This window comes from Puntigrus tetrazona, chromosome 7, assembly GCF_018831695.1.
Source record: "Puntigrus tetrazona isolate hp1 chromosome 7, ASM1883169v1, whole genome shotgun sequence".
NCBI lineage: Eukaryota > Metazoa > Chordata > Actinopteri > Cypriniformes > Cyprinidae > Puntigrus > Puntigrus tetrazona.
Genome location: NC_056705.1, coordinates 28014304 through 28039635, shown reverse-complemented (window position 1 = coordinate 28039635; position 25332 = coordinate 28014304). Strand labels below are relative to the sequence as shown.

Here is a 25332-nt window from a genome sequence, read left to right as displayed (position 1 = left end):
CAGTATCTAACTTCGCGATGCATCAGTGGCGATTGGATAATTGACAAGCTGCGACAAACCCTTTCAGTGAAGAAACCCATTACTAATATTATTCTTCCAATTGTAATTACGTTTTTCTAAATGTTAGGCATTCGCGTGCGCAATGGTAAAGATAAAACACTGCGGCCTTTAAACATCTGCGCATTTCTAATTCTCGAGTACAAAACCCCGCCTTACCCTTCTCCCTCGGCCAATCAGAACACGGGTTTTTAGCCGTTCGGTTGAGCCAGGAACTTTCGTGTCCAATCAGCGGCGAGTATTCCTGCAGGGGTTTTGCCGCGAAGTAAAAGCTCCTCTCAGGCTAGGCTGTGAAAGTGTACAGAAGTTCTGTACGTGCACTCACCGCACTGTAAAATGCAACACTTTCGCTGAGATGGATTAACGCCTGTCAGGGATTCAGCAGCGAGTAAGATTGCTACTTTTCCCTGCCGTGTTTTACAGGAAGCGCTGCTTTCTTTTTACGCTATAGCTGCGGCGCTTGCTAGCTCCCTGCATCCTCGTACGCGCAGTCTCTCCGTGATAAAGCTGTGGCTTTTCGTTGTAAATAATCCACGTGTTTGGCTGTTTGAGTCTTAGCAAAGCGTTTGTGCAGAGCTTGGTGTTCTTTAGTTGTAGGGATTTTTACTTCTGTGATTATTTGTAGTGAGTTTACTTGTAGTCTCGTGCAGCCAAGCAACAGGAAATCTCGCGATTAAAGATCGCCATTTGTATAAACGAAATTGATTTATTTTCACGGAAAGCTACTTGGTAAACATGCACGAAAGGATTACTTTAAACACGTGCACACGTTTTTGCTTTAATGTCCGAAATGCTGTAGGCTGACATGAAATAAAGAGCCTGCGTACAGCTTTCAAACAAATTAGTTTCCTCAGAAGTTACGTGGAGCAAGTCGCCCTTTATGGGCGCTGCCATGTTTACAACACATTACCAAGCCCAAATACTTTTTGCATCAATTATTTTCCTGTTTACCAATGCAAAACTGCTCTGAAGCCGTGTTGTATAAAGCACTGGCTTGACTAAAGTACAACTAGTTGAAATTTCAAAGTATTTGCCCAGCATTTCTCTTGAAGTTGACAGGATCACTGCTAATAACAAAAAAGTGCAAATAGTATGTTTATATAGTATTTTAACGTGCATATAGTGTCTATAGGGCTTAAAATACATCTAAACAAAACCCCATACCAACACACAAGCTTATTTAGTTTACATTATGAATAGAGTTGGGTATCGTTTTTTTTTTCTTTCTGATATCGGTGCCAAATTGATACTTTTAAAGCGGTTCCGGTGCCTAAGAGGTGCCTGAACCGATACAAAAAAAAAAAAACCAATAAGTAAATAAAGAAAATTCCCCCAAAAGACAGATAGTCCATTAGCACTATAAACACATGATGTCGGTTTCATTCATACAGGACGCCAGGGGGAGCCCTCGCTCGGAAAAAGCCACATATCCAAAGAAGTTATTAAACTATTGCTGTAACTGTAACAGTTCAGCTTGACTTCAACAATGTATCGTTTATCATCGTTTATTATGAGTTTATTAGGAGATCTCTTTATTGACAGAGCTTGGTGGATAAAGGAAATTTTTTGTTCAGTTACTTTTTGTATGACGATTTTTTGAATAAATGGTGTTTTCATATTAAATGTAAAGAATCTTATTCTGTGAAAAAGCCATTTCCACAGGTTTATTTATCCTTGAACTTTTACCCCTAAAAGGAGCTAATTAACTTCAAATTCTTATTAGTAGACATCTAATAAATAGCCTTCAGCACTTTTTAAAATGTCAGTTCATGGTAAATCTCATGAGTTATTTTGCAATAATAAACATTACTTGGACTTTATTAGTATCTTGGATACATTTCTTAACCTTCAGGGTCCACAAAGACAAAAAATTGTATTTAAGCGTCAGTATAATAGGCTTACTAAATATAGGCGTATGGCAATATCTATTTCATACATATCAGCCGTACCGTCGCACTGATTTTGATTTAATTATGGTAAATAAACATTTGTACATTTCTAATATATTTAGCTGTATTTATGTTCTTCAGCCCCTACCCTATTCACAACAACATTATGGTTTCATCCCTAACCCCTTGATTTCTTGTTGGACCCTATTATCTGATGAGTGACCGGCAGTGATTTTTTTTCTGTGTGACTGACCGAAGTCGTATGAAAACTGGAAACATCAGCAGTGGAAAATGTACAAATAAACTTATTAGAAAACTGTTATAGGTCATTTAAGCCTAAAGGGAAGTTCCTCTAAAGTGCTTACTTTGATAGTATTACGTGAAAAAACTTGTTTTTGCATATCTAACATGTAAAAATACGAAATATTAAATGTAAATTACATTCACATTTAAATTACATTTAAAAATACTTCACAATATACATCAGTGCAATTATATTTTTGCAAAATTTGTGGATAATGATGAGAGCTGTTTTTTTATTTACACCTGTTGTCATTCAAATGTTTTCTAGGTCATTTCAACAAAAATCTGGATACAATTTAGATATAACATATCATAACATATCTTCATATAATGACCCTAAACTTATTTCTGTTAATTTTATGGTGAAGTGTCAGTGAATGTATATGGTAAATGTGAAAATAATGTGTCAATTAAGGTACTAGCTTTTGAAGGGTCTTGTAACTATTTATTAAAGGTCAGATAATTGTAATTAAAATGTATAAATGTAATATATATTTCATGTCAGTTAAATTACAAATTAATATAGGCTATAGAAAAAACAACAGCAACAAAAAAACTCTTCCACCAAATCTAAAACGTGGTCATGATTTTCGTTCTGACAGCAACAAAAAACATCGCCAAGGCTCTTCCACCAAATCTAAAACGTGGGCGCCCGACCTTAATTATGTCATGATTTTCTGTTCTAACCCTGCTGTTTGATCCCTGGTATGTAGACATCTGCTAACCCTGCCAGGTTTAAAATTCAAGTTTTCAAACAAACATCGCCATAGTTGATACTCCCAAAACCGCTCACTTGGCAACACTGAGGGGCTACTGTGCTCTTCTCGCACGAACTCACAATGTGCTGGTGAGGCTTCTGAGACCACACAGCATGTTTTTTGATAAAGACTCTATAGAGAGAACGCCATCGTGCCTTTGCAGACCTTAATTATGAAATCATGTACTTAGATGCATCTCATCTGTCGTCTCTGTGTTCTAACCCTGCTGTTTGATCCCTGTGTATGTAGACATCTGCTAACCCTGTCCCATCCTTATGGATCCTGGTGAGAGTGATCTTGATTCAAGTTTTCCTCAGACAGAAAACCCAGCCTCATAGAAGGCCACTTTACAATAGGACTCCCAGCCGGACAGCGTGGCCTTGGAGGACGATCCTGACTGACCAGCTTTCTGACACTGGCTAGTACTGTGCTCTTTCTCATTGTACCCTGCACAGCACAACGCCTCTCAACCTGCAGCCCACGTCACAAAGCCCTGTGCTGGTGAGGCTTCACAGACCACAGCAGCATGTGTTTTTTGATAAAGACTCTATAGAGAGAACTTATATTGCGTCATCGTGCCTTTGCAGGAGCTAATTTCTTCCCCCACTAAGAGTCGTTGTTTACAAAGTGACTGTCAGACTGAGAAGATTATCCGACTTAGATTTGTCATCAATTTTCCTCCTGCGCGCCACGTCCAGCTACAGCCCACTTAAACTTCTGAGGTGAGCAAATGTTGCTTGGAGATGGTCTTATAGCTTATGAGATCTCTTGATTTTCCTTTGCTTCCTCTGGTCCATGTCGAGTGTGGTACTTATTGTTTTGTAGACACCTTGATACTGAAATTAGGTGTTTTCTAGATTTTGTTTCAGAAAATTTCTGTTGAAGCATGGTCCAACCTGGGTTTCAGCAGCCATTTATTATTACTTTTGTCAGATAACAGAGAATAGCCAAGTTTTGAGATTTCACTTATTGTTTATTTACTGAAAGAGGGTTTTTGATTTTGTTTCAGAAAATTTGCGTTCACTCTTATCCCATCTCTAAAAGGTATTAAAAATATTCAGCTGCCATGCAGACAGAAATATCTCGGTTTATTAAAGCTTTGGTTTTATTATTTGTCTGTTTATGCAGAAGTGTTACAGAGCACATGGAGTCTGAGGCTAACTCCACCACACACTGTACAGAGACGCATGGTAAGATTTCAAAACTATAAAAATATTGAATTTCAATACTGTGATATTAGCGTTTATTTTCTATTTTCACTTTCATTTTAGTATTAGTTTTAATAAATTGTGATATTAAATAATTTTGTATACTTCTATTCGGCATTAATTAATTTTTATTATTTAATTTATCATTATGGATATAATTATTTAATCGCTTTATTTAAAGATTTAATTAATTTATTTAAGCTGTAGTTTTAGTCATTTTAGTTTCTTCAATCAAAACTTATTTCTTTTAGTTTTAGTTAACTGTTTCAACATTAAAGTACTATGGTACTATTCATTCAATATGATGCTGCCTCCCAAAATAGTTCTTTAGTAATAAAATACTTTATTAATAGAATAAGTGAATGTTTATGTTAATCTGATCGCAGGTGAGATGTCTCAGTTTGGTCTCTTGGAGCTGTCGGAGAGCCAGGGGGTCTTTGAGGAAGATGAGCAGGATGGAGCTCCTGTAAATAAAACAGACAGTCAGAAACCGTCCAGCCAGTGTATGCTTAAATTTGACTTCAAACTGTCGTTCTGCTGCCCTTTAGTTTTCATCAGGTTTTTAAAATGGTTTTCTGGTCATTTTTCTGTCAGGTGGATTGAAGAGTTCAGAAAGAACGTCATCCAATCAAGATGGATATTCTACAGGGCAAGGATCTCAAAGCATTGAAAACTCATGATTATTTTTATTATTATTATTATTATTATGGCCTCCAAGTGTATCGTGCAACACTGAATCAGAGAGTTTAAATTAGTTTTCACCATTGAATTAAGTTATCCTAATTGTACAGTTTAAGCTAATGATAGTTTGTCCAGTTATTAGTTTGAAAGTATTAATTTTCCTGATGTTGTAGGTCAGAGGTCAGTTCAAGCTGCCCTTCGAAGCCTCAGGATGGGGAAAGCCGGAAGCTCAGTATTCAAGCTATACTGCACTCTCAGTTAACCGACAGACAAGAAGATGAAGAAGATGTGCTTGTTTCCTCTCAGGATGACATGTTTGAAAAAGAGAGAAATGGTATGTAGACCCAAATTATTTTACTTATTATCCGTTATTGTCTAAACGTATTTTTTCGCTTAGTTTACCGTTGTTATAGAGTCGTGTTCACTGTAACAGGCACGAAGGCGGACAGCAGTGTTACAGAGCTTGACAGAGAACGCCTGCCAACATCCACACCTGCACATAGCCTTCGCTTGCTTCAGCTGTCTGGACAGGGCACGCTTGTACAGGAGAGTCTTTCACAGTAAGGGGTTATTCTTAACGTGATTTTTCGATAATTTTGGAAGGTAAAATTATAATGGAAAATTCGAAGAATTACAAAAGTTCACTCAAAATGTTGATTACTCATGTTGGTCCAAACCCGTAAGGCCTTCATTAATCTTTAGAAGACAAATTACTTGAACTTGAACGTTTCCATTGCATTGCTGGCTATGGAGGGTCAGAAGGCTCTCGGATTTCATCAAAAATATCATTTTTGTTCTGAAGGTGAATAAAGGTCTTATAGGTTTGGAACGAAACTAGGGTAAACAAACCTTTAATTGTTGCATTGGATAACTGCCTATTTTTCTGTCACTTCTTTAGGCAATCTGTTGACTTTGTGGCTGCCACTCAGGACAATTTAAGCCAAGCGCCTTACATTGTCCCAAATTCACCCACAGAAAAAGAGCAGAGTAAGTGTGTTTCATATACAGATCAGGCTTATGTGATGTAAAAAGGTTTCAGACGCATTTCTAAATGATTCCATTTAGATTATAATGAAGCTGCTGCATCCCCAATGGACACATCAGCGCCCCCTGAGGACCAGCCACCGGGGAGAGAGGAGGAGCCAATGGACACGGACCCCTGCTCCAAACCACAACCCACATCCTCCACTCCAGTGTCCCAGAACTCCCCTGGGTTTGTTCTGGAGAAAAGCCTATCTGTGCCCAGCCAGCCTGAATTCTCACATGTAGGAATCAGTTATTTAGGTGTACACATGTGGTCACATATATTGAATTTCAGTAGACAACCAAATTATTAGAAATTTCGTGTAAAGGTGAAAGATTTTAACATGTAAAATGCAGATTTTGGGCAAACGTACTACACTACTGCAGAAATGTTGCTAATGTGACCACATCTTAACTATGTGTTACGATTCCAGTTAATAATGTGTTTTTCACGTTTTTTTCTCAATGTAGGATGTGTTTATTTCTACTCCAAGTCTTGAATCTGGGAACAATAGTCAAGGGGCTGAGAGCTCAAAGAAGTTTCCTCATCAAAACAACCCATCAGCAAGCCAGTCAGGATCGCCCGAGACGCTAAAAAAGTCTTCAAGCGGCAGTTCACAGCCCTCTGAGGTGGCTGAGTGTTTTCAGTTGGTGCTCAACAGTGAAAACGGCAGTTTTGCTCAGAAGACACAGTTGTTCATCGTGGAGGATGACAGCCAAGCCACACAGATCGTGGAAGAGGAAGGAGGTGTTGCTGCGGACAAGAGCAACTCCAGCCCTAAACACCTTTCCCAAAATGCTAGCAAGAATGTTATTGACCCTGAGCCTGATACAACATCAAATTTACAAAGCCTTTCCAGGATGCCTGAATCAAGAAGTACAGAAAAAGCAGAAGACTGTAACCCCTCTCAAAAGCTCTCACAGGGTGTTAATGTAGGGGACCAGAATATAAGCGCTTCTCCAGGTGCCACTCCATCCCAGCTTGTCGGTGCAGATTGTGTTTCAGACACACCTAGTGCTCCACAAATAAGTAAAACCACAGTTCCTGACGGTTCACAAACCTCACCATCAGCTGGCAGACCTGTCCCCCAAGAGTCTCAGTCTCAGTCAGTCTTGAACGTTTCGTCCGAAAAGAACACAGAGAAAAGTCAACGCCAGAGACTCAGTCAGCCAATGACACACAGCCACAGTGTTGTTACAGACAGTATTAGAAATGCAGAAGAGGAGGAGCGGATGGATGAAGGTGAAATTCAGAAAGAGCTGACCGGAGAAGACACTGGGATCAAGCTGGGTTTGTCTCAGAGCCAGGTGCTTTCTCCAGAACCCATGGAGGAGGAGAATGGAGAGGAGGAGGAGGAGAAGAAGGAGGAGGAGACATCCCAGCGTAAAGCCAGCAGAGACGACCACTCCTCCTCCAGTAAAGAGGAGAGCTTCAGTGTCATGGTGCTAGAAGAGAGCCAGAGGGTCTCTCAAGAGAAAGCGAAGGACGGCAGGTCACAGCCGTTCATAAGCTCCTCGCAACCTGTGAGGGGCTCCGTACAGGACAAACGTGAAACCACGACAAAGATCTCGGGGTCTCAGCCGGTGGGATCAACTAAGGCTTCACCTTTACAGCTGGAGAGAGCTAGGTCCCAGAGCACACAGCCCAGTGATGCAGGACGACACAAAAAAAACTTGGACAATGCCGCCAACAAAAGTCTGAGTGACAGCTCTGGAGGTGGGATTAAGCCCCGAACAAGTGATCTATTATTCCTGCCGATTATGTAACCGCTCCTCAGTAAATCTAACTACCTGTTTTCTGTTTCTTTCTTTCCTGTCCAGAGCTTCCGTTTCACTTTACATTGCCTAAAGAGGGTGAGCTGATCCGCCCAGCAGTGAGTGCAACTCCTCCACAGATTAGTCAGCTGAAAAAGACACCAAGGCACAGCACTCCTATTGGTGGGTGTTCCTTTCTTTTCGTTGCATAATATATTTGTGTTTAAATATCAGTATGCTGCATAACCTCCCTCTTAACCTTCCTGTCCTTGTTGTGGTGAAACCTTGTTCTTTTTCTTCGTGCCTTTTTGATGTTTTGCAGAGATGACCTCGTTCTCAGAGCCATCAGAGGCCGACGTTACCAGAGAGACGACAATGGCGGCCAGTGAGATTTCTGTAGAAGAGAGCAGAGAGGGCGAAGAGCCAGCAGCAGTGGAGCAAGATGGGAAACTGAGTCTCAGGATGAAACTGGTGACACCGGTGGAAGAGGGCAGCTCGGGATCAGAACATTTCAGCCTGCAGAGTAAAAGCCGTTTTTGTTGTTGTTGTTGTTGATATTAACATTTTCACTCACCGTCTTACACAAAGAACATATGGTTCTTAAAATGATCATATAATTGAATTTACATGATTACAATGATAAATATTATTTTTATGTAGTTTTATTTAATGTAAAAATATTATAATAAAAATATATTACAATAACATATATATATATATATATATATATATATATATACACACTTAAAAATATGAATATTTCAAAAATGGTTATGTACTGTCTGGTGTAATGAATTAAGTCCGTAAATAAAGTGAGTGTTAAGTGAGTAAATACTAGTACTTTTTTTAAGCGGTCTTAGGTTTAACTCATTAAGCTTGATTTTAATGCTTCCCCAGAACCACCATTAACAGATGAGGAAGGATCTGTCTCCAAGGCTACCGCTGTTGCTATGGATGTAACCAGGTAACCTGCAGTGGTTGCTATGCAGAAGCTTATCTGTGGGATGGATTCATTTTTCAGCTGTCACTCAGAGCTGCTGATTCTCTGCCTTAGTCATTTTAACACATTTGTAATACAGATCCTTAGTAATGCCCAATTTTTCATTTAAACGCTGGATAGAACTGCAGATTAAAGTTTTCATTGATGGGAAATCACGTGGTATATTATTATTGTATGTTTTTCAGTCCTTCTGTTTTCAGCCGTGTTCGGGAAGCACACAGGCAGGTCCAGGTAGAGGATGATGAAGAGTCTGGTGATCCTCCGCTCAGGTACCACACTCTGTCACACTTTACATCACCGCTAGCTGTTCATTAGAGATAAAAGTGTATGTTTGTGCAGTTCTATTTAAAAATAGTAACATGCTTGTTTTCCAGGTATCTTGAATTATATACTCTCACAGGGCTATACAATGAGCATTTAGACTGAAAATTGTGTGCCAATATAAAAATTATTTGTATGCACCTGGTCAAAACATCTTGACATCGGGATTCATCCTGCTGTTGATAATTATCCCTAATGCATGTTGTGTGCAGTGTAAAAAAGCCCAGCTAATTATAATGTGCTGAATTGAAAGCATAGTGCGTCAATTCATATTGTAAAATGCATATTTTGAAATCGTATTGAAATTGAGGCATGTATTAGTAGTTACCAGGGTATAAATTGAGACCCAAACACTTTGTGCTGAAAAGCTGTTCTTTTATGCACAAGCAGCTAATGATCCTGTGTTTTTCAGTGCTGCTTGGTTTGCAGTTAAAGGGATAGTTCAACCAAAAATGAAAGTTCTGTCATTAATTACTCACCGACATGTAACCATAAGATCTTTATTATTCTTCAGAAGACAAATTAATGTATTTTTGATGAAATCCGTAGACAGCAAGGTTCCTACCAGTTTCAAGGCCTAGAAAGGTAGTTAGGACATCATTCAAATAGTCTACTTGAATGCTTAAAAATAATTGTATGGAGTCACAAGAATAATTTGTGCGTAAAGAAAATAAAAAATTACTTTATTGACCAACTCCTCTTCTGTGGGTCAGTCTTTGACGCGCAAAGTGTCACAACATATGCATGTTTCAAAAATGAAAGAAACAAAGAAATATTTGTATTTTAGTTTACTATTATTAGTGAAAGTGAAATCAAAATATATTTATCAGATGTTTATAAGGTGACCAGTGCTGCTTTGCAGGGGCACGAGTGCTTCTAAACAACAAGCATAAAGCCCGTCTTAAGTCATTAGACTGCATAAGAAAAGTCTTTGGCACAACTGACCTTGAATTATTTTTTTTTGTTGAGGTTATAAATAGAATTCCCTTGGTGTCGGATATCTTTAGAAAGCTAAAGTAGGTTTGATAGTGCCGGTCCTGCCTGGTCAGGGCTGTAGAGAGCCGTACGATAGAGCATGACCCACTTCTACAGCTCAAGGTTGTGATGTTTTTAGTTTTGTTTTGGTCTTTGGTCCTGACTCCAGGGTTCCTCAAGGTGTTGTTTTGGTGATTCCGGTAGGGCTGCACACTTGAAATAAACCAATAGAGCCTTCAAATATAAAGACTATGATTGAATTAATACGTACTATATGTTTTAGAAGAAAGTGTGGGACTGTGTTTTCGTGATCTGTTTTCAAAGAGTGTCTCGTGATCTGGTGCCTTCAGGGTTTCAGAGCAGCTTGGGTCACAGTAAAATGCTGCTCCACACAAACCCATCTCTGAGTTTTTGCTGCTTATCACATGAAACTTCCCAAACTTGTAAAGCTTGATGTTTACTTTTGAGAGGACAGTAAGTTTTTGACACCAAAACATTTTTAAGAAATTTAAACAGCAATAAATCACACAAATTCTAGCCAAACTATGCAACCTCTTTTTGTTTAAATCACATTTTATCAGAAAAACTGCTATTTATATTTTTGCCTTTAAATCCTGCAACCCTTTTTTTGTGAAACAAACTTATTAAGCAATGTCATGTGCACTGTATTAATCAAACATACTCTTTCTAAACTTTGACTGTACGTCTTTGTCTCTTCACTATTCCAATAGGCAAGCAAACCAGCTGTTCAGGTCCCCCAACACTAATGACTCAGGGCTGTCTCCCAACTGCCCGAAAGAGACTGTGGAGAGCAGAGCCTCGGACCGAGTCACTCAGACCGTGTCTCTGCATCCTGCTGGTGCTGGAGCAAACTCTGAACCTCTGGTCGGTGGTCTGTCCTCCCCTGCCAAAGAACAAGAGGTTCTCAGCACTTCTGCCAAACCTCGAACACCTGTCCGACAGCGAGCCGTGTCACAGCAGACTAGCGTGGATATCAGCTCCACCACCAGTCCAACCAGCAAAGTAAGAAAGTGCTTCTTATTAAGGATGCATTTAACGATGAAGTGCTTTAACGGGCACCATATGTCATGTTCTTGCTTTTTGTCTCTTTCGGTTTGTCAGAGAGCTGTGTCTCAGCAGACTAGTTTTGATCTGTCTGGACCGCATAACCTGTCTGGAAGGGTAAAAGATTTCATTAAATCTTTATAATGACTTATTACTATGTAAATATGTTAGCCAGTACAACAAATTCAGTATGATCAAATACTTTAAGTATCATTTTATTCTTAAAGGGAGAACCAAGCACACCAACCAGAACCCATCCAGGCCCATCACTGCGGAGACATGTTCGCACCATCCAGGAAGTCCGAACAACGGTCACCCGCATCATTACGGATGTCTACTATGAAGATGGCAGAGAGGTTGACCGCAAGGTTACCCATGTAAGTGTTGCCTTGGCTAAAACGCCACGATGTTGCTCTGTTTATGACATCTTGTGATAAGTAATAGTTTTGATTCAGGCATGAAAAATTTAATCCAATTGTGTCTAATAACTCAGGCATCACTAGGTAGCAGTGTTTGGGAGTAACATATTCCATAATCAGATTACTTTTTCAGGTAACTAGTAAAATAGCATTTTTAATATACAGGAAAATATCCAAGTTACATCATGCCAGTTACCTTGTTTTGACATTTATTGACTGACAGCTCTCCTGTCCCCATGTTGAGGGAAATCGGGATAAGAGCAGATGGTTACTGTAGTTCTAGACATGCTGTGGTTGATTACATTTCATGTTCATTATGAATGTTCGTTGCATTTTTGTTGTAAAAGGATGTTTTACATTGCCGAAAAAATGTTTCTAAAAAAAACCAAACAAGCAAACCCAGCCAAGATTTAAAAAATGTAAATCAAAGTAACGTAACATTCAGGGCTGATTGGTTTCAAATTATTTATTTTTTTTATATCAGCAAATCGCTATTAATTCTCAAAAGCCTCAAATAGATCTTTTCCAGTTTATTGTCAGCAAATATTTAACATAAGATAAACTTTGCTCAATGTTACAACAGAAAGTTTAGAAGATTTATTCAGTGCTTATCATAGCGGAGAGACTGTTGCCAAGAACCAAAGAACAAAGCAAGATGAAATGCTATAGTAATACTACAAATCTGTGGAAGCTTTTAACATCATGCATAAGCTCTATTTCCACAATGAAAGATGTCACAACGCACTGTTTTGTTTACTACACACTTGCTAATGCACGAATGACGCTCACTGTGTTTTCAGTTTTCAGTGTTTTAAAATGCAGGTCTGTGGCTCTTAACCATTTGTAAACTGATGTTTACTGTTCATTCTTTAGAAATATCAGTAGCATTTGTATTAAAACTGCATTCACTGAATATAATCCAAAAAATGAAAATTGAATCAAATCCAATCAAGTGCTTGCAATTCGATACCCAGCCCTAATAACATTACTTTCCATAAAAACGTAATTTTTATACTTTCATTAGGCGTAAATGTTTTTAATGTTGAAAATATTACTTGGTGATTAAACTGATAATCAAACCTCTGCTGTATCATTTCTCCTAGGAGTCAGAGGAACCCGTGGTGGATCGCTGCGTTGTAGACAGTGACATCTCACCGTCCCGCACAGGAAGCTCCATGACATCAGGAGACCTGGCTGACGTCAGTTCCCTCTCCTCGAAGGCCCCGTCACACCACAGCTCCAGCGGGACAAGCAGCACGGGCCTGGGGCCCATCAGAATGCCAGATTTTCTAATGCCCCCTAGCCGAGGGGCCAAGTCCGGCCGGTGAGAAGTCTTCCTGTTTCTGTTACTAACACTCTGCTGTTAACACACGAGTCTCGGTTGTAGGGAAGTAGGCGCTGTCGTGCATGTTTTGTCAATGCGTTTCCTTAGAGCATATTCTCACCTTCTTGTTATTGGACACGGTATGATTTTAGTATCTTCTCATGGCTGCTGCTCCCATACACATTCGGTCGAGGGCGTTTCTGCTGAGCGCATCCTCTCCTTGTGTGTGTTTGAACCCCAGGCGGGGGGGACGGCAGCAGCCGAGGAGTCACACAGTGGTGGTGGGGTCAGAGGTGACGGATGCACGGGGGTCTCAGGTCCCCACCCCGCTGAGCCCCCGTGGCCGTGCCCGGCGAGGAAGGCCTCCTTCCCGCGGCCCGCTGTCTAGGTGAGGCGCTCCTGGATAGGCTGGCAGGGTCCAAAACACACCTTTGTTTTAGATGCTAATTTATAGCCACTGTTTTCAATCTTGCATGACCCCTGTTCTTTATTTCTCCAGATATGACTTAGTCATTAGTATTAACTCAGCATTAACTCCTTTGTAGCTCATGGATGAGCTCTTTGTTTCCATAATTAACGGGTGTTGTGATGCTCATTACGTCACTTTATTGTTTTTATTATCTCTCCATCGTCTGCTAATACTGACTCTCAGAGGTGGCAGGACAGGACAGAGAGGTGGTGCCCATGGCCAGGGTGCATCATCCTCAGAAGAGGAGCACTTTGCCCAAAGGCATATCCAAGCACCAGGCAGCCCAGTAGAACCCAGTGCTACAAGCCGCTCTGAATCCCTCAACACCACCTCCCCAGACAACAGCGCTGGGTCCAGCAGTTTTGTTGGGTTGCGTGTGCTGGCTAAGTGGTCATCCAACTCGTATTTCTATTCTGGGAGTATCACTCGAGACCTGGGGGAGAACCGTTTCCGCCTCCTGTTCGATGACAACCAGGAGTGTGAAGTACAAGGAAAAGACATCTTACTGTGTGATCCCATTCCCGTAGAGACGGAAGTCACTGCCTTAACTGAGGAGGAGTACTTCAATATAGGTAAGCACGATCAGAAAAACACGACTAGGGATGTAACGATGCACCCTCAGCCATTTGAAAAACAGAGTCATGAGTATTTGTCGTACGTGTATTTTTTATGTTACTGTTTTTGGTATGAAAATACCCTAAGATGCTGACATGGCATTAAATAAAATGTACTATTATTGCTAAGCAAGTCGTGATATGGTTGGGGTGTGAGTTTATATGAATGTGTCTTAGAGGGGAACTCACTTGAGCTGTGCAAATAATCAAACGAGATCACGCTCATCTCATCAGCGCACCTGTGATAATTAGTAAATCTTCATCAGGTGCTTTCAGTAGAGCGGCATTTACTAAACAGAGTCCGTAATTCACTGACAAGCCGCTTAACATCACGTTCATAATCGCAGTTACTGATAATGAACACAAAATTGTACAATTTTTCAGTGAACTACGTCTCTGTGTATTAAATGCCACTACTTCATTCTGTCTTTCTGTTTGTCTGTTCTTCCTGTTTGTTCTTTTGTCATTTTATCGGTCTTCTATGTATTGTATCTTTGTCTGCCTGCCTGCCTGCCTGTCTACTTCTGTCTTTTAAAAATTTGCATAATCAATGTTTTTACAGCTATGGTCTAATGATTATTTAATTATTTTTTGGAAAAGGCAGAAATGATTATTTAAAAAACATTAAAACAAGTAAAAAAACAAAAAAACCTATACTGATTCTGTGTGTCTGTGTTCAGGTGTGGTGAAGGGTCATAAGAGTCAAGGCTCTGAGTTCCTTTACTGTGTGGAGAAAGACGGTCAGAGTCATTGGTACAGCAGAATGTCTGTGATTCTCAGCATAGAGCAAGGCAACCGTCTGAGGGAGCAGTATGGACTGGGACCCTATGAACCATCTACACCCCAAACCATGGCCTCTGATATCAGCCTCGGTGAGTCTCTTCAAACCCGTCAAAGCTGATGCAGGATCCAGGCTATGGAAACAAACATCTATAATGTGATGAAATACTTAACATTTACATGCTGCTTGAAGAAAATGTGGATTTCATTAGAATATTGATGGCCTGTGGATAGTTCACCCATCATCAGAACACAGATTAAGAGATTTTGATCCGAGAGCTTTCTGACCCTCTATAGACATGACATGTTCAAGGAAACTACCACATTCCAGAAAGTAGTAAGGACATTGTCAAAAAAGTCCATGTGATATCAGTGATTGAACTCTAATTTTATAAAGCTGAGAGATAAGAATGCCTTATTGAAATAGCACTAGTTTCGTCACAGTTGGCATCACGTGTTCGTTTGTTGTCAGATAACCTGGTGGAAGGAAAGCGGAGACGTCGAGGAAACTCCAGTGGAGCAGGGACCCCTACACGCAGCTCCAGCAACAGCCCGAGAAACCCAGGGCCTTCTGGGAAACGAAAGCTCATCAGTGGTGTGGAGGATGAGAGGACTCCTGCAAAGAGAGGACGCAGGGGGGGAGGGGCCAGAGTGGGTACGGTGCTCCTTGCTGGCAGACTTTATTAATTCAACAATATGGACCAAAGCGTTTGCTCAGTTTTAGAAGAACGTTTCATCACATCCCTGATTTTATTGACTAATCAGGCCTTTTATTGTTCTGGGTTTTTAACAAAGTTTTATTAATTTTAGCGGCTATTAAATGATGTTTTACGTTTTATTTCAAAATGAACTCTGATATATGAATGATAAACGGAATAAGTGCCTTTCTCCCCAGTTGTTGTAAGTGTCTGATTTTACAATATAAAGCTGTGAATAAATACTGCTTTTGATACAACTAAATGCAGTGCAGATCTCCAGCTCTAAACAGCAACTGGTATGTGGCATATCATGCTTGTTTTTTTTTGTGTGGGTGAGCACAGGGCAGATGGGAGTGGTGCCTGTCTTTAATTCCTCAGTTCATTATAGTTTATGGGCTTTTTGGTACACAACCTGTCTTTGGTTCAAAATAATGTTACACCATACCTAATTTGGTTTTGTTTGATTTGAACAGGACAGCGTATTGCTGCTTGTAACACATCTGGGAGCGGAGCGGACCTGCCCCCCGACCCCAACGACCTGGTGGCCACACACGGACCTCTGCCGGAAAATTCCTCTCTCTTTATGGGCTTTGTCTTCATGCTGACGGCGTCCTCTGAAAACGACAGAGACTCCAACCACCAGACCGGTGATGAGGATGACGGTGAGGGGAAGAGCAAATAAACACTGCTCCTTGTGAAGGGTTGATTTCAAAGCGGCTAAACTGCTGTTAATTATTTTAAATTGGGGGAAAAAAAACTGCAATTATTTCTAGATTTAAAAACTTTTTTAAAAAGTAGCGCTCTTATTTAGCAAGGATACATTTAATTACATGACAAATACATGTAGCAAGGATACATTTAAAAATGACCATAAAGAACTTATAATGTTGCAAAACATTTACATTTCAAATGTTGTTCTTTGGATGTTTTTACAATAATATTATGCAGTTAAACTGTTTTTAACATTAAGATATCTTTCTTGAGCATGCAATCAGCATATTAGAATGATTTCTTAAGAGTCTTATGATACTCGGGAGTGAAGTACTAAAAAGTGTATAAATAATTGCACCCTTGGCATGAATGAGACTTGGTTACGTGACTTCTAAAATGATGCTATTTCTCTCTTCTCTTTAGAGTATGTTCAGAGAGCGCCGTACAACAAACATTATACAGAGAGACAGCTGGAGGCAGGAGGAGGAATGATCCTGCTGGACTTTAATGAAGAACAGGTGAACTTGCTTTCAGCACGACTCCCTTCTGTCCTGCAAGAGTAACACAACATACGTTTTGCCGCGCGCGCATGTTTTATGTAAGCGTGTTTTCTGCATCGTCAGTGTAAAGCAGCCTATCAGAGCTTGCTGATCGCCGACCAGCACTGTCGGACCAGGAAGTACCTGCTGTGTGTGGCAGGTGGAGTTCCCTGCGTGTCTCAGGTGTGGGTGAGGGATTGCTGCCAGGAGAAGAAGCTGCTCAACTACAGGAATTACCTACTTCCTGCCGGTCTGGGGCCAGAGGGACGCATTGTGGAGTGGTAAGAGCCTCTCTCGACTCATTTTCTCATCTAATATTAAAGAGGAAAAAGGCAGATCCAGTCTTTATGACTAACGGTCGACAAGCGATCTGTTTGTATGTAGTGAACATCTGGTGCATCTACACTAGTTGCTGTAGTAAAGGGGTCAGTCTCTACATGATGTCAGGAGAATAACTGTGATGGCGAAAAAAAAAAAAAAAAAGTACTGAACATTTTTTTAAATAAATTAATTCATACTGCGCTGTAGACACGACTGGTTAGGTCTCGTAAGGGGAAAAAATACTTAATCTTCCTGAATTCCTTCCCGTCGATTAAAAATTGCTTTAAGAAATTATTAAAAATTAATATTGTACTGTACCATGTTGCACAAACTATTATTGTTATACATGGAATTGATTTGGTTTGATATTCAGACTGCAAACAATTTTTTTTTTTGTCATTTAAATAACTGCCTGTATTTAAATTAAAATAGATTCTGCCTGAAGTAAAATAGATTTTTTTTTTCTTTGTCTTCAGGCATCCTCGATGCAGTCCTTTCAAAGCTCTGAAGGTGCTGCTCGTATCGAACGATCGTGTGGATTTGTGGACCTCTTTGCTCTCCATGGGAGGTGCAGCAAAAGTTCAGCACCATAAAGAAAACAAAGACTTTTCTGGTGGGTAATAGTACGCTTAGTTCAAAGTAAAAACATAGTTTTAAAGATGCGCCAAAAAAAAACGGTGATTAGAAAAGCATGTGGGGTAATTTGATGTGAATTTTTGACAGACATTCCAAACGTGAAGTTCGACCTGGCAGTGACATCGTCTGCGCGTCCACTGGAGGAAGTGAAAGGCGTGGGCCCGGACCTGGCCGTCGTCTCTCTGGAGTGGCTCATTCAGAGCTTGATCTGCGGAAAGTGCCTCAGCTACGACAGCAACTCCGAATTCTGTCACAACACTTCCACGTGAACCCATCATTCCTCTGCTGTCTTCTCGCGTCTCTTTTAAACGTCCTCCGTGTTTTAGTGCATGCATTTTGCTGTACATAGTTTTTATTAAATAAAAAAAAAATGTGATTGTTGCACTTGTCTGTTTTATTTCGTAAAGCATATATTTACAAATTAACTGTTCACGTTCAAGGAATAGATTTACTTCTCTAAAAGGATGGTTTAAGACAGATGTGAGTGCAGAAAAAGCAGGACAGTTGTGACAAAGACAAAAGAACCTTCTTACAATAATTTAAATATACAAAGCACCGCACTTATTGTATTAGGCATGTTTTCATAAGCTGAAATGCACCACTTTCCCTTCTTCAGGCGCTGCTTTATAGCCCAAAACTGTAGAATAATAAACAACGTGAATTACACTTGTACATGAATAAGTTCAATAAAAAGCTGCATTACTGATGCCTACCTTCCCAGCGTGCCTCCTGCCTGTGTGTAGTATTTGTTGTAGTCGAGTCGTAACAGCAGCTGTGCCAGATCAGAGTTTATCTGGTGGTTACGCACGCTGGAAAGAATCTTGAAGAGCAAGAACGACTGACGACTGAAACCCTGAGAAGCAATACAAAAATCATACTTTTGTAAATCGCGAGACGAAAAAGGTATTAACTGAAATAAAAAGCTGACCTTTTTATTTGACGACTTAAAATTGTGTTACGACACAGGTCTTCATTTTAAAATGACTTCAAATCCAAGATTTGTAAGTACAGAAGACCATTTCCCATTTCAATACTTTGTAAATCATAATTGAAAAAAAAATTAAATTATGATTTAATGCCATAATTTTAACTTCACTACTTTTGAACTGCCGTGATTGACATTGACAGTTTAAATTTGAACAAAAATAATTTAGACTTTTTAAAATTAAAGTATCTCCTAATTTCAAGTCAACTGACTCATGACTCATTTTGACTTTTCACTTGTTAGCTCAGTTTTTAACTTTCACAATGAACTCAAGATTCAAAATTTTGACTCCCAATTTTGTCTAAATCATAATAAATTTTGATTTACCCAAACACGATTTTTTTGGGCTTCCATAAATACAATCTTGCATTTGGAATAATTCTGAAATCGGTTCACACGAGCAAAGCCACCTTGACAAGAATATCCAGCTGGGCTGCCCCTCTTTCATCCAGAGGCCCGAGATTCTGACTGACCAGGGAACAAAAGTTGTGGCAGAGGTCCAGAATCTCATTCAAACAGTGAAACACCTGAGAAAGAAGCCAGATTCAGTCAAAAGCAGAGCACAGCCTGGGACACTGACATAAAGAGGGGTTTGTTACGGACACTCACAGGCTTGAGCAGAATGAAAGACTGCGCAAGGAGGTTGCTGAGGAAATGGTCATGGGCCAATCGGATGCTCTCAAAGTCTCGCGTGGCGTTGATCTGTTGTAAGAGCTGCGAAAACTGGGACTCCAGAACGTCCACCTGAAGAGCAAAGCAGGAAATGCCTGAAATATATTCAGTGTGTTTAATACGCAAACTGAGAGGCAGCCAAGATTCATGTTTAACCTGAAGGTAATACTGAAGGTTGTCCACCAGGAAGGCCATGTGGTTGCGGAGTCTCCATTTAACGGCATCCGTCTGGTTTGACTTGAGATGTTTGCGTTGCATCTGCAAGGCCCAGCAGTGCTGCAGCTCAGACTGGACTCGACGCACACTCAGCAGGTACCGGAACACGACGTTATACCTAAATCAAGAAAGGGTTGCCTTCATCTAACCTGCTGTGCTGGTGTTCGTGCCGTTTATTAAACTGATCATATAAAACAACGGCCTACTTCTCCAACACAGCGGGGGTGAAGAGGATATGCAAGGGCCACTGGACCTTGTAAGCCAATCCCAGCGCTGCCCAGCCAGTGGGCGGAGCCTCGCGAGGAGAAGTCTCCTGTGGGGGAGTGGTGCCCTCTCGATTCCCAGAAGCCTCTGCAAGTACAACCGTCAAATTGCGTGAAGTATTTAATATGTGGAAAGGGTTGGTGAAGGGTAAAAATGCTATTCAGCACGCGGCACCTTTGCTTTCTTTCCCTTGATAGTCTATGGTGAGATGGAGGAGGGGCAAAAGATTATCATCGTCTAGCAGCACTTTATGAGCTGCTTGCTGAAATGCCACGTTGACATCTGAAACAAATGCAGCAAATCCAGAGAAACTGTGAAGAGCAAAGAAGAATCTGAAGAGTGCGACCTCTGGGTTTCTAAGAAAAGACTGTTAATACCATGTTCAGTAACGGCAGACGGTGGGGTTTTCAGCATATGTTGAGCAAGGTCAATGAAGACCTGGTACAGTTCACCTCGCCCCAACAAGTAGAAGTCCTTTATGATCTACAACCAGAAGAAAACATTCATGGTCAAAGTAAAAGCTCACCAGCCAAAGCATGTCATCAATAAACCGCTCTTCATTTACCTTCAGCTGCCCCAAAAGATCAGATTCTTCAACCATCAAAGTCCATAAGTGCTGCAGGTAAAAAAAAAACACAAACACAACTGCATCTAGATCTGGTCGTGCTGATAGTTTGGGTGAATCTCAGATTTTAGCTTGAAAAAAAGTATATACTTTCCACAAATTCCTTTACATCTACATTTTTTTCCCTTGATCTTTTATTAAAACTTTTCTGTTGTGTAATTCAGTTTATTCCTGTCATTTCCACATTTCTCTTGACCGTTTTGTCCCGTCACTGATCTTATCATTTTTTAAACACAGCATTTCAAAACATTCGAAAATAGTTTTTTCAACACTTTTCAATAATGTTTACATTAAAGCATTTATTAATATTTGTTCGTATCAAGTTAATCGATTATTACATAAATAAAATACTATAGATATCAATGGCTACATTTAACTGTTTGATTACCAGCATTCTTCAAAATATCTTCTTTTGTGTTCAACAGAGGAAAATTCATGCAGGTGTGAAAGTGGGTTAGGGTAGGTTTTTGGTCAAATTATTTAATATGTTATTAAAATAAAACGTTTCATCTATTAATACTGTTTAATGAATCTGAACTAACAAGATCTGACAATTGAATTTTTTTTTTTTTACAAACTAATATTAAAGATGAATAAATACTGTAAATAAATAAATAAATAAATGTTAACGAATGGTACAATATTGTGTTTTTTTCCAAATTACAGTAATATGAATAAGGGACATAAGGGGGATCTTATTCATGAAAATGTTGCAGTGTCAAAAATCCAAATGGTTTAAAAACCCTAATGAACTTCATTCATCTTTTCAAATATGACCCAGAGATGTTTGAGATTCAACTTTGAATAGCAGTTACAGGACAAACCTCAGCAACGGTGCTCCGAATGCCATCCACAAGATTTTCAAAGTCCACCAGACTAAAGAGAGGCTGCTGCTTGAGTCTGTGGAGCTCTGCTGCGAACATGTCCTCCTGGTGTTTCAGTATAGACCCTGAGCACAACCACAAGAGGGCAGCGTTACGAAACCGAACCATCACAACACACCTGAACAACCTTTTCCCACTCACCGGCTCGGGATGGGCTCTGGTTGTGATTTTCGAACATTTGCACCGACTCTCCAACAAAGAGGATTTTTTCGGCTACTCGAACAGGTATGTACGAGGGGAGCATCTCCACACGCAAGGAGAACTGCTGCAGGGAAGGAGCAAGCATGTTCTCTTCCTCAATCAGTCTCTATAGAGGAACAGAAGACAGTTTAAACCTAGAAAATGTACAAATGATGATAATAATAATAATTCACAGCTGGTAACCGTGAATGAATGAAATTAATGTACAAGCATTTTTTGTTTAGCATTCTCTTCCATTCTGCTATCTCCTCTAATGGCTATTCGAGTCACCTGTTGTTTATTTATTTTTTTATCATTTATGTATTTATTTTGGAATTAGAAATAGTACGTTTCATAGCGTTTACAATGTTAATTATAGGGTTTTTTAAAACAAACATTTTTACAGAAAACAAAATAGAAGCTATAATATATAAAGTTATATTGCTGAGATAAAAACTGATCTTTATAGTAGAAGTTTTGCTAGTGACCAATTTATTTTTGAAAGCATTCTAAAAAAAGTGTAAACTGATTTTATTTCTTAAATTCGTAGGCCTTGAAAACTTCAGTGTTTGCAAAGAACTTTAAACAAATCAGCAATATTTTTGTTTATGAATTTATGAAGTTAGATTATGGTTGTATAATTGAAAGGGTATTTTGTAGAGTTTTTTCTTAAAAATAAATAAATATTATATATTTAACATATGTATGTTACAATGTCATATATATATATATATATATATATATATATATATATATATATATATATATATATAAAACATACACACACACACATAAACATTTATTTACTTAAAAAATAAAATCTCTCTAAATCACAGCCATTGAAAATATTCTGAAAAATGTAAACAATTTTTTATTTATTTATTTATTTTTTTTATTGTTGAGTGCCTTGGACCTCCTTGTTTACATATACACATAAACACAAGTTAAAACCCAATTCACACCAAGGTCTATAACTATAAAGATAACTACATTAGCATCCACACCAGCAGACAATATTGTCTGTTTATTCTAAGTTGAGGCGCATCTGCATCATCAGAAAAAATAAAATCATTCTGAAAGTAATTCCGAACATATTGTTAATCTGTGCCTTTCATCATTACAACTGCGGCGTGGACTAATGATTTTTAGAACTACATCTTTACCGTTATCTTCACAGTCATCAGTCTTAGCGTGAACGGGCCTTAAGAAATCACTCCAGACACACGAGCCTCAGACACCTCAGACATTCAGTCGCTTACCAAATCCTGCAGCTCACGGAGCTGTTTTCCACTCAGGCCTCCGATGCCCAGGTCCTCCTCCTCTTCCTCCTGGGCAGCTGTGGCTCCGCCCCCGCTGGGGCCCTGCTTGACAAAGAACTCCTCGCTCTGATCCAGCAGCAACCCGTGCAGCATCCACGCGGCCAGCTGCTTATACATCACGCCATGGCAGACCGCAAGAATCCTGCAAAACAGACACTACTATTAGGGCAGTAAAAATAGAATTGTGTGCGTCTGCTCGAACCCCGTGTGCGTTAGGCGTTTTCAGTTGGGTTTTGGAGAGCTCACTTCTCTAAGGCCATCCTGACAGGAGGCAGTCCTCCACAGCTGTGCTTGTACACAGTCTCTAGGATCTGGCAGCCATGAATCTGGCGAAACAAGAAAGTTTCAGAAAGGTTATTATTTTCAACCGTGCACTCTTCTAATCATCTACCACAAACCAGAGGAGCCAGTCGAGCTACCGACCTTCTGGGACTTGATGGTCTCCACAACAACCATCACAGAGGGAAAGAGGAGCTGAAACTAACACAATTAATGGAAAGTTAGTCATATACAGTGAGGCTGAAAAAACTCAGAGAATTACACTGTGATTTAGACGTTTGCGATCAGTAGGATTTTTAAAAGTTCAAGTAAGTTTCTCATGCTCATATAAATATATTTTCAAATATAATTCATTCCTGTGATCAAAGCTGGATCTGTAGCAGTTTCTCCAGGCTTTAGTGGCACATGATCCTTCAGAGATAATTGTAAATTGCTGATTTATAAATCAATGCTTTTTTTTTTGGACCTGTGAAACTTTTGTAAAAGACTCAAGAAGTAAAATAAAAGAAGAATGTTTATTTGTGTTAAAATATGCACTACTATTCAAATGTTTGAAGCCAGTATTTTTTTTTTTCATATGAAATTAATATTTTTATTTAGCAAGGGTGTGTGAATTAGATCAAAATTGATAGTAAGACTTGAATAGTAAAAGACACGTAATATATAGAAAAGATATTTTATTTTGAATGTTGTTCTTTTTATTAATCAAAGAGAAAACGTATCTCAGGTTGATAATTAATCATCATATCAGGCTGATTTCTGAAGGATTATGTGACATTGAAAACTGGAGCACTGGCTCCAATAATAGAAATTGGAATAGCATGTCACATTAATATGTCTTTTTTTCTGTAGTTTCAAATAACTGCATCCTTAATGAGCATAACAGACTCCAGATAGCATATATTTGATCAAATATACAGTAAGAACATAATATTGTGAAATATTACTACAACTTAAAATAAACATTTTTCTATTATACTATTTTTTTTTTTTTTTTTTTCCTGTGATGGAAAAGCTGAATTTTCAGCAGTCATTGTTTGTGAAATCATAAATTATTATTATCATTAACTATAATAATAATAATAATAATAATATCATCTAAATTATAAATCATTCTAAAAATATATATATACTATTATATTTCTTACTATTATCAATATTGAAAACTGTTGTGCTGCTTTACAGAAAAATCTAATGTAATCTAATGTAAATTATAAATGTCTTTACTGTCACTTTTGATCAATTTAATGCAATCTTGCTGAATAAAGCATTCATTTCTTCAATGGATGAATAGGTAAAATGTCTAAAAGGTTTGATTTACCTGTTCCAGCATGTAGTTCACGTGAGAAATGGAGAGGTGTGGATCACCAAGAAACTGTTAAGAAAATGCATAGGTTTTTTTTTATAATTATAGCCAAATTTAGAGATAAGACACCATTAGGACTTCAAAAGTGAAACCTCTTTTTCAAGGTCCAGTAAAGCCTGCCGATAGGGCTGCAGCATAGAGTTGAGGCCGGTGCAGAATGCCCGCAGGTAAATGCCATGAAGCCCAGTCTGACTCGGCTGGCTGGAGTAATGCTCCTGTGAGAAGGTGAGGAAGAAGAAGAAGAAGAAGAAGAAGAAGAAGAAGAAGAAGAAGAAGAAGAAGAAGAAGAAATCACACTGATCCGATCACGTCCTTCACACACACACATGACGCATGCAGAGTACTTACCTGCTGGTGGACATGACCCGTGTGTTGCTCTATGAACTCTTTGAAGCGCACATAGTCAGTGCCCATTTTACAGAGCCGGTTGAGGACACTGGTTTCACTGGGGTGGAGGAACGGAAGGTCCTGGGACACCTGTGACCCACAACACTTGATTCTCATTACACCGACACACCACTGCCACTGTACCAAAGACATGCTGTTTTTGTAATATTTCATATTACCATGTTTTTGGGTTTGCGTCATGGTAATTCATTTTATGTAACTTGTCACGGCATTCTCTGAAGCACCATTTAACTATCACGTCCACAGTATGATTTTTTTCTTTGCTTTTTAAATAAATATGTTTATAAATGTATTAATTAAATAAAGATGCATCACGTTAGCTAAACATTATTGTCGTATTTCAGTACAGCCGTAATACAGTTTATCCAGTCTGTACTACACGCAAACATTGTTAACGTTAGACGCATCACTGAAGAGACTAAATTTCACTCAATACCTGCAATCCATTCCGTTTATTCCAGGTAAATATTGTCCCGGGATAGCCACTCAGGGCCAGCAGCAGCTCGTGGATCATTTTATCAGTGCTATTGTTCAGACAGCGTGCCAAAATGAAACGCACGATAATAAAAACAGAAATAGTAAGCGTTC

The 25332-nt window shown here is 39.3% G+C and overlaps 2 protein-coding genes across 3 annotated transcripts; one reads left to right on the top strand and one right to left on the bottom strand.

The window, feature by feature from the left end:
• Nucleotides 1-290: 290 nt before the first annotated feature.
• tp53bp1 (tumor protein p53 binding protein, 1) lies at nucleotides 291-17927 on the top strand. The gene is given in 30 exon segments (XM_043243192.1): nucleotides 291-445; nucleotides 3257-3404; nucleotides 3439-3508; nucleotides 3595-3699; nucleotides 4017-4051; nucleotides 4136-4197; nucleotides 4602-4718; nucleotides 4810-4864; nucleotides 5070-5230; nucleotides 5330-5456; nucleotides 5795-5883; nucleotides 5962-6161; nucleotides 6391-7636; nucleotides 7741-7857; nucleotides 7997-8197; nucleotides 8572-8638; nucleotides 8860-8943; nucleotides 10702-10993; nucleotides 11093-11152; nucleotides 11263-11412; nucleotides 12558-12778; nucleotides 13020-13166; nucleotides 13431-13819; nucleotides 14542-14733; nucleotides 15114-15296; nucleotides 15813-16001; nucleotides 16474-16568; nucleotides 16674-16870; nucleotides 17387-17523; nucleotides 17634-17927. Coding segments are annotated over 29 exon segments (5292 nt in total). The 5' UTR covers nucleotides 291-445; nucleotides 3257-3282; the 3' UTR covers nucleotides 17816-17927.
• On the bottom strand, nucleotides 17923-25316 carry tubgcp4 (tubulin, gamma complex associated protein 4). 2 transcript variants are annotated; one of them, XM_043243917.1, is made up of 18 exons: nucleotides 25181-25316; nucleotides 24685-24813; nucleotides 24429-24551; nucleotides 24292-24345; nucleotides 23115-23171; nucleotides 22938-23017; nucleotides 22632-22833; nucleotides 21334-21499; nucleotides 21133-21257; nucleotides 20249-20299; nucleotides 20061-20166; nucleotides 19858-19965; nucleotides 19626-19770; nucleotides 19360-19537; nucleotides 19141-19275; nucleotides 18942-19058; nucleotides 18260-18399; nucleotides 17923-18183 (listed from the first exon to the last, which is right to left on the bottom strand). In XM_043243917.1, the coding sequence occupies exons 1-18, from the start codon at nucleotides 25256-25258 to the stop codon at nucleotides 18171-18173; spliced, it is 2007 nt and encodes a 668-aa protein (XP_043099852.1). In that variant the 5' UTR covers nucleotides 25259-25316; the 3' UTR covers nucleotides 17923-18170. The 2 variants fall into 2 exon arrangements, with proteins under 2 accessions (XP_043099852.1, XP_043099853.1); XM_043243918.1 differs by lacking the exon at nucleotides 25181-25316 and adding an exon at nucleotides 24903-25073.
• Nucleotides 25317-25332: the final 16 nt, after the last annotated feature.

What these genes read in the sequence shown, in the direction of transcription:
- tubgcp4 (XM_043243917.1), bottom strand. Translation starts at nt 25,258, where the DNA reads ATGATCCACGAGCTGCTGCTGGCCCTGAGTGGCTATCCCGGGACAATA. An exon ending in CCAGAGCCCATCCCGAGCCG is followed by an intron (nt 21,258 to 21,333) that starts GTGAGTGGGAAA and finishes GGTTGTGCTCAG; the next exon opens with GGTCTATACTGAAACACCAG. An exon ending in TCAAGGGAAAGAAAGCAAAG is followed by an intron (nt 19,771 to 19,857) that starts GTGCCGCGTGCT and finishes TTGTACTTGCAG; the next exon opens with AGGCTTCTGGGAATCGAGAG.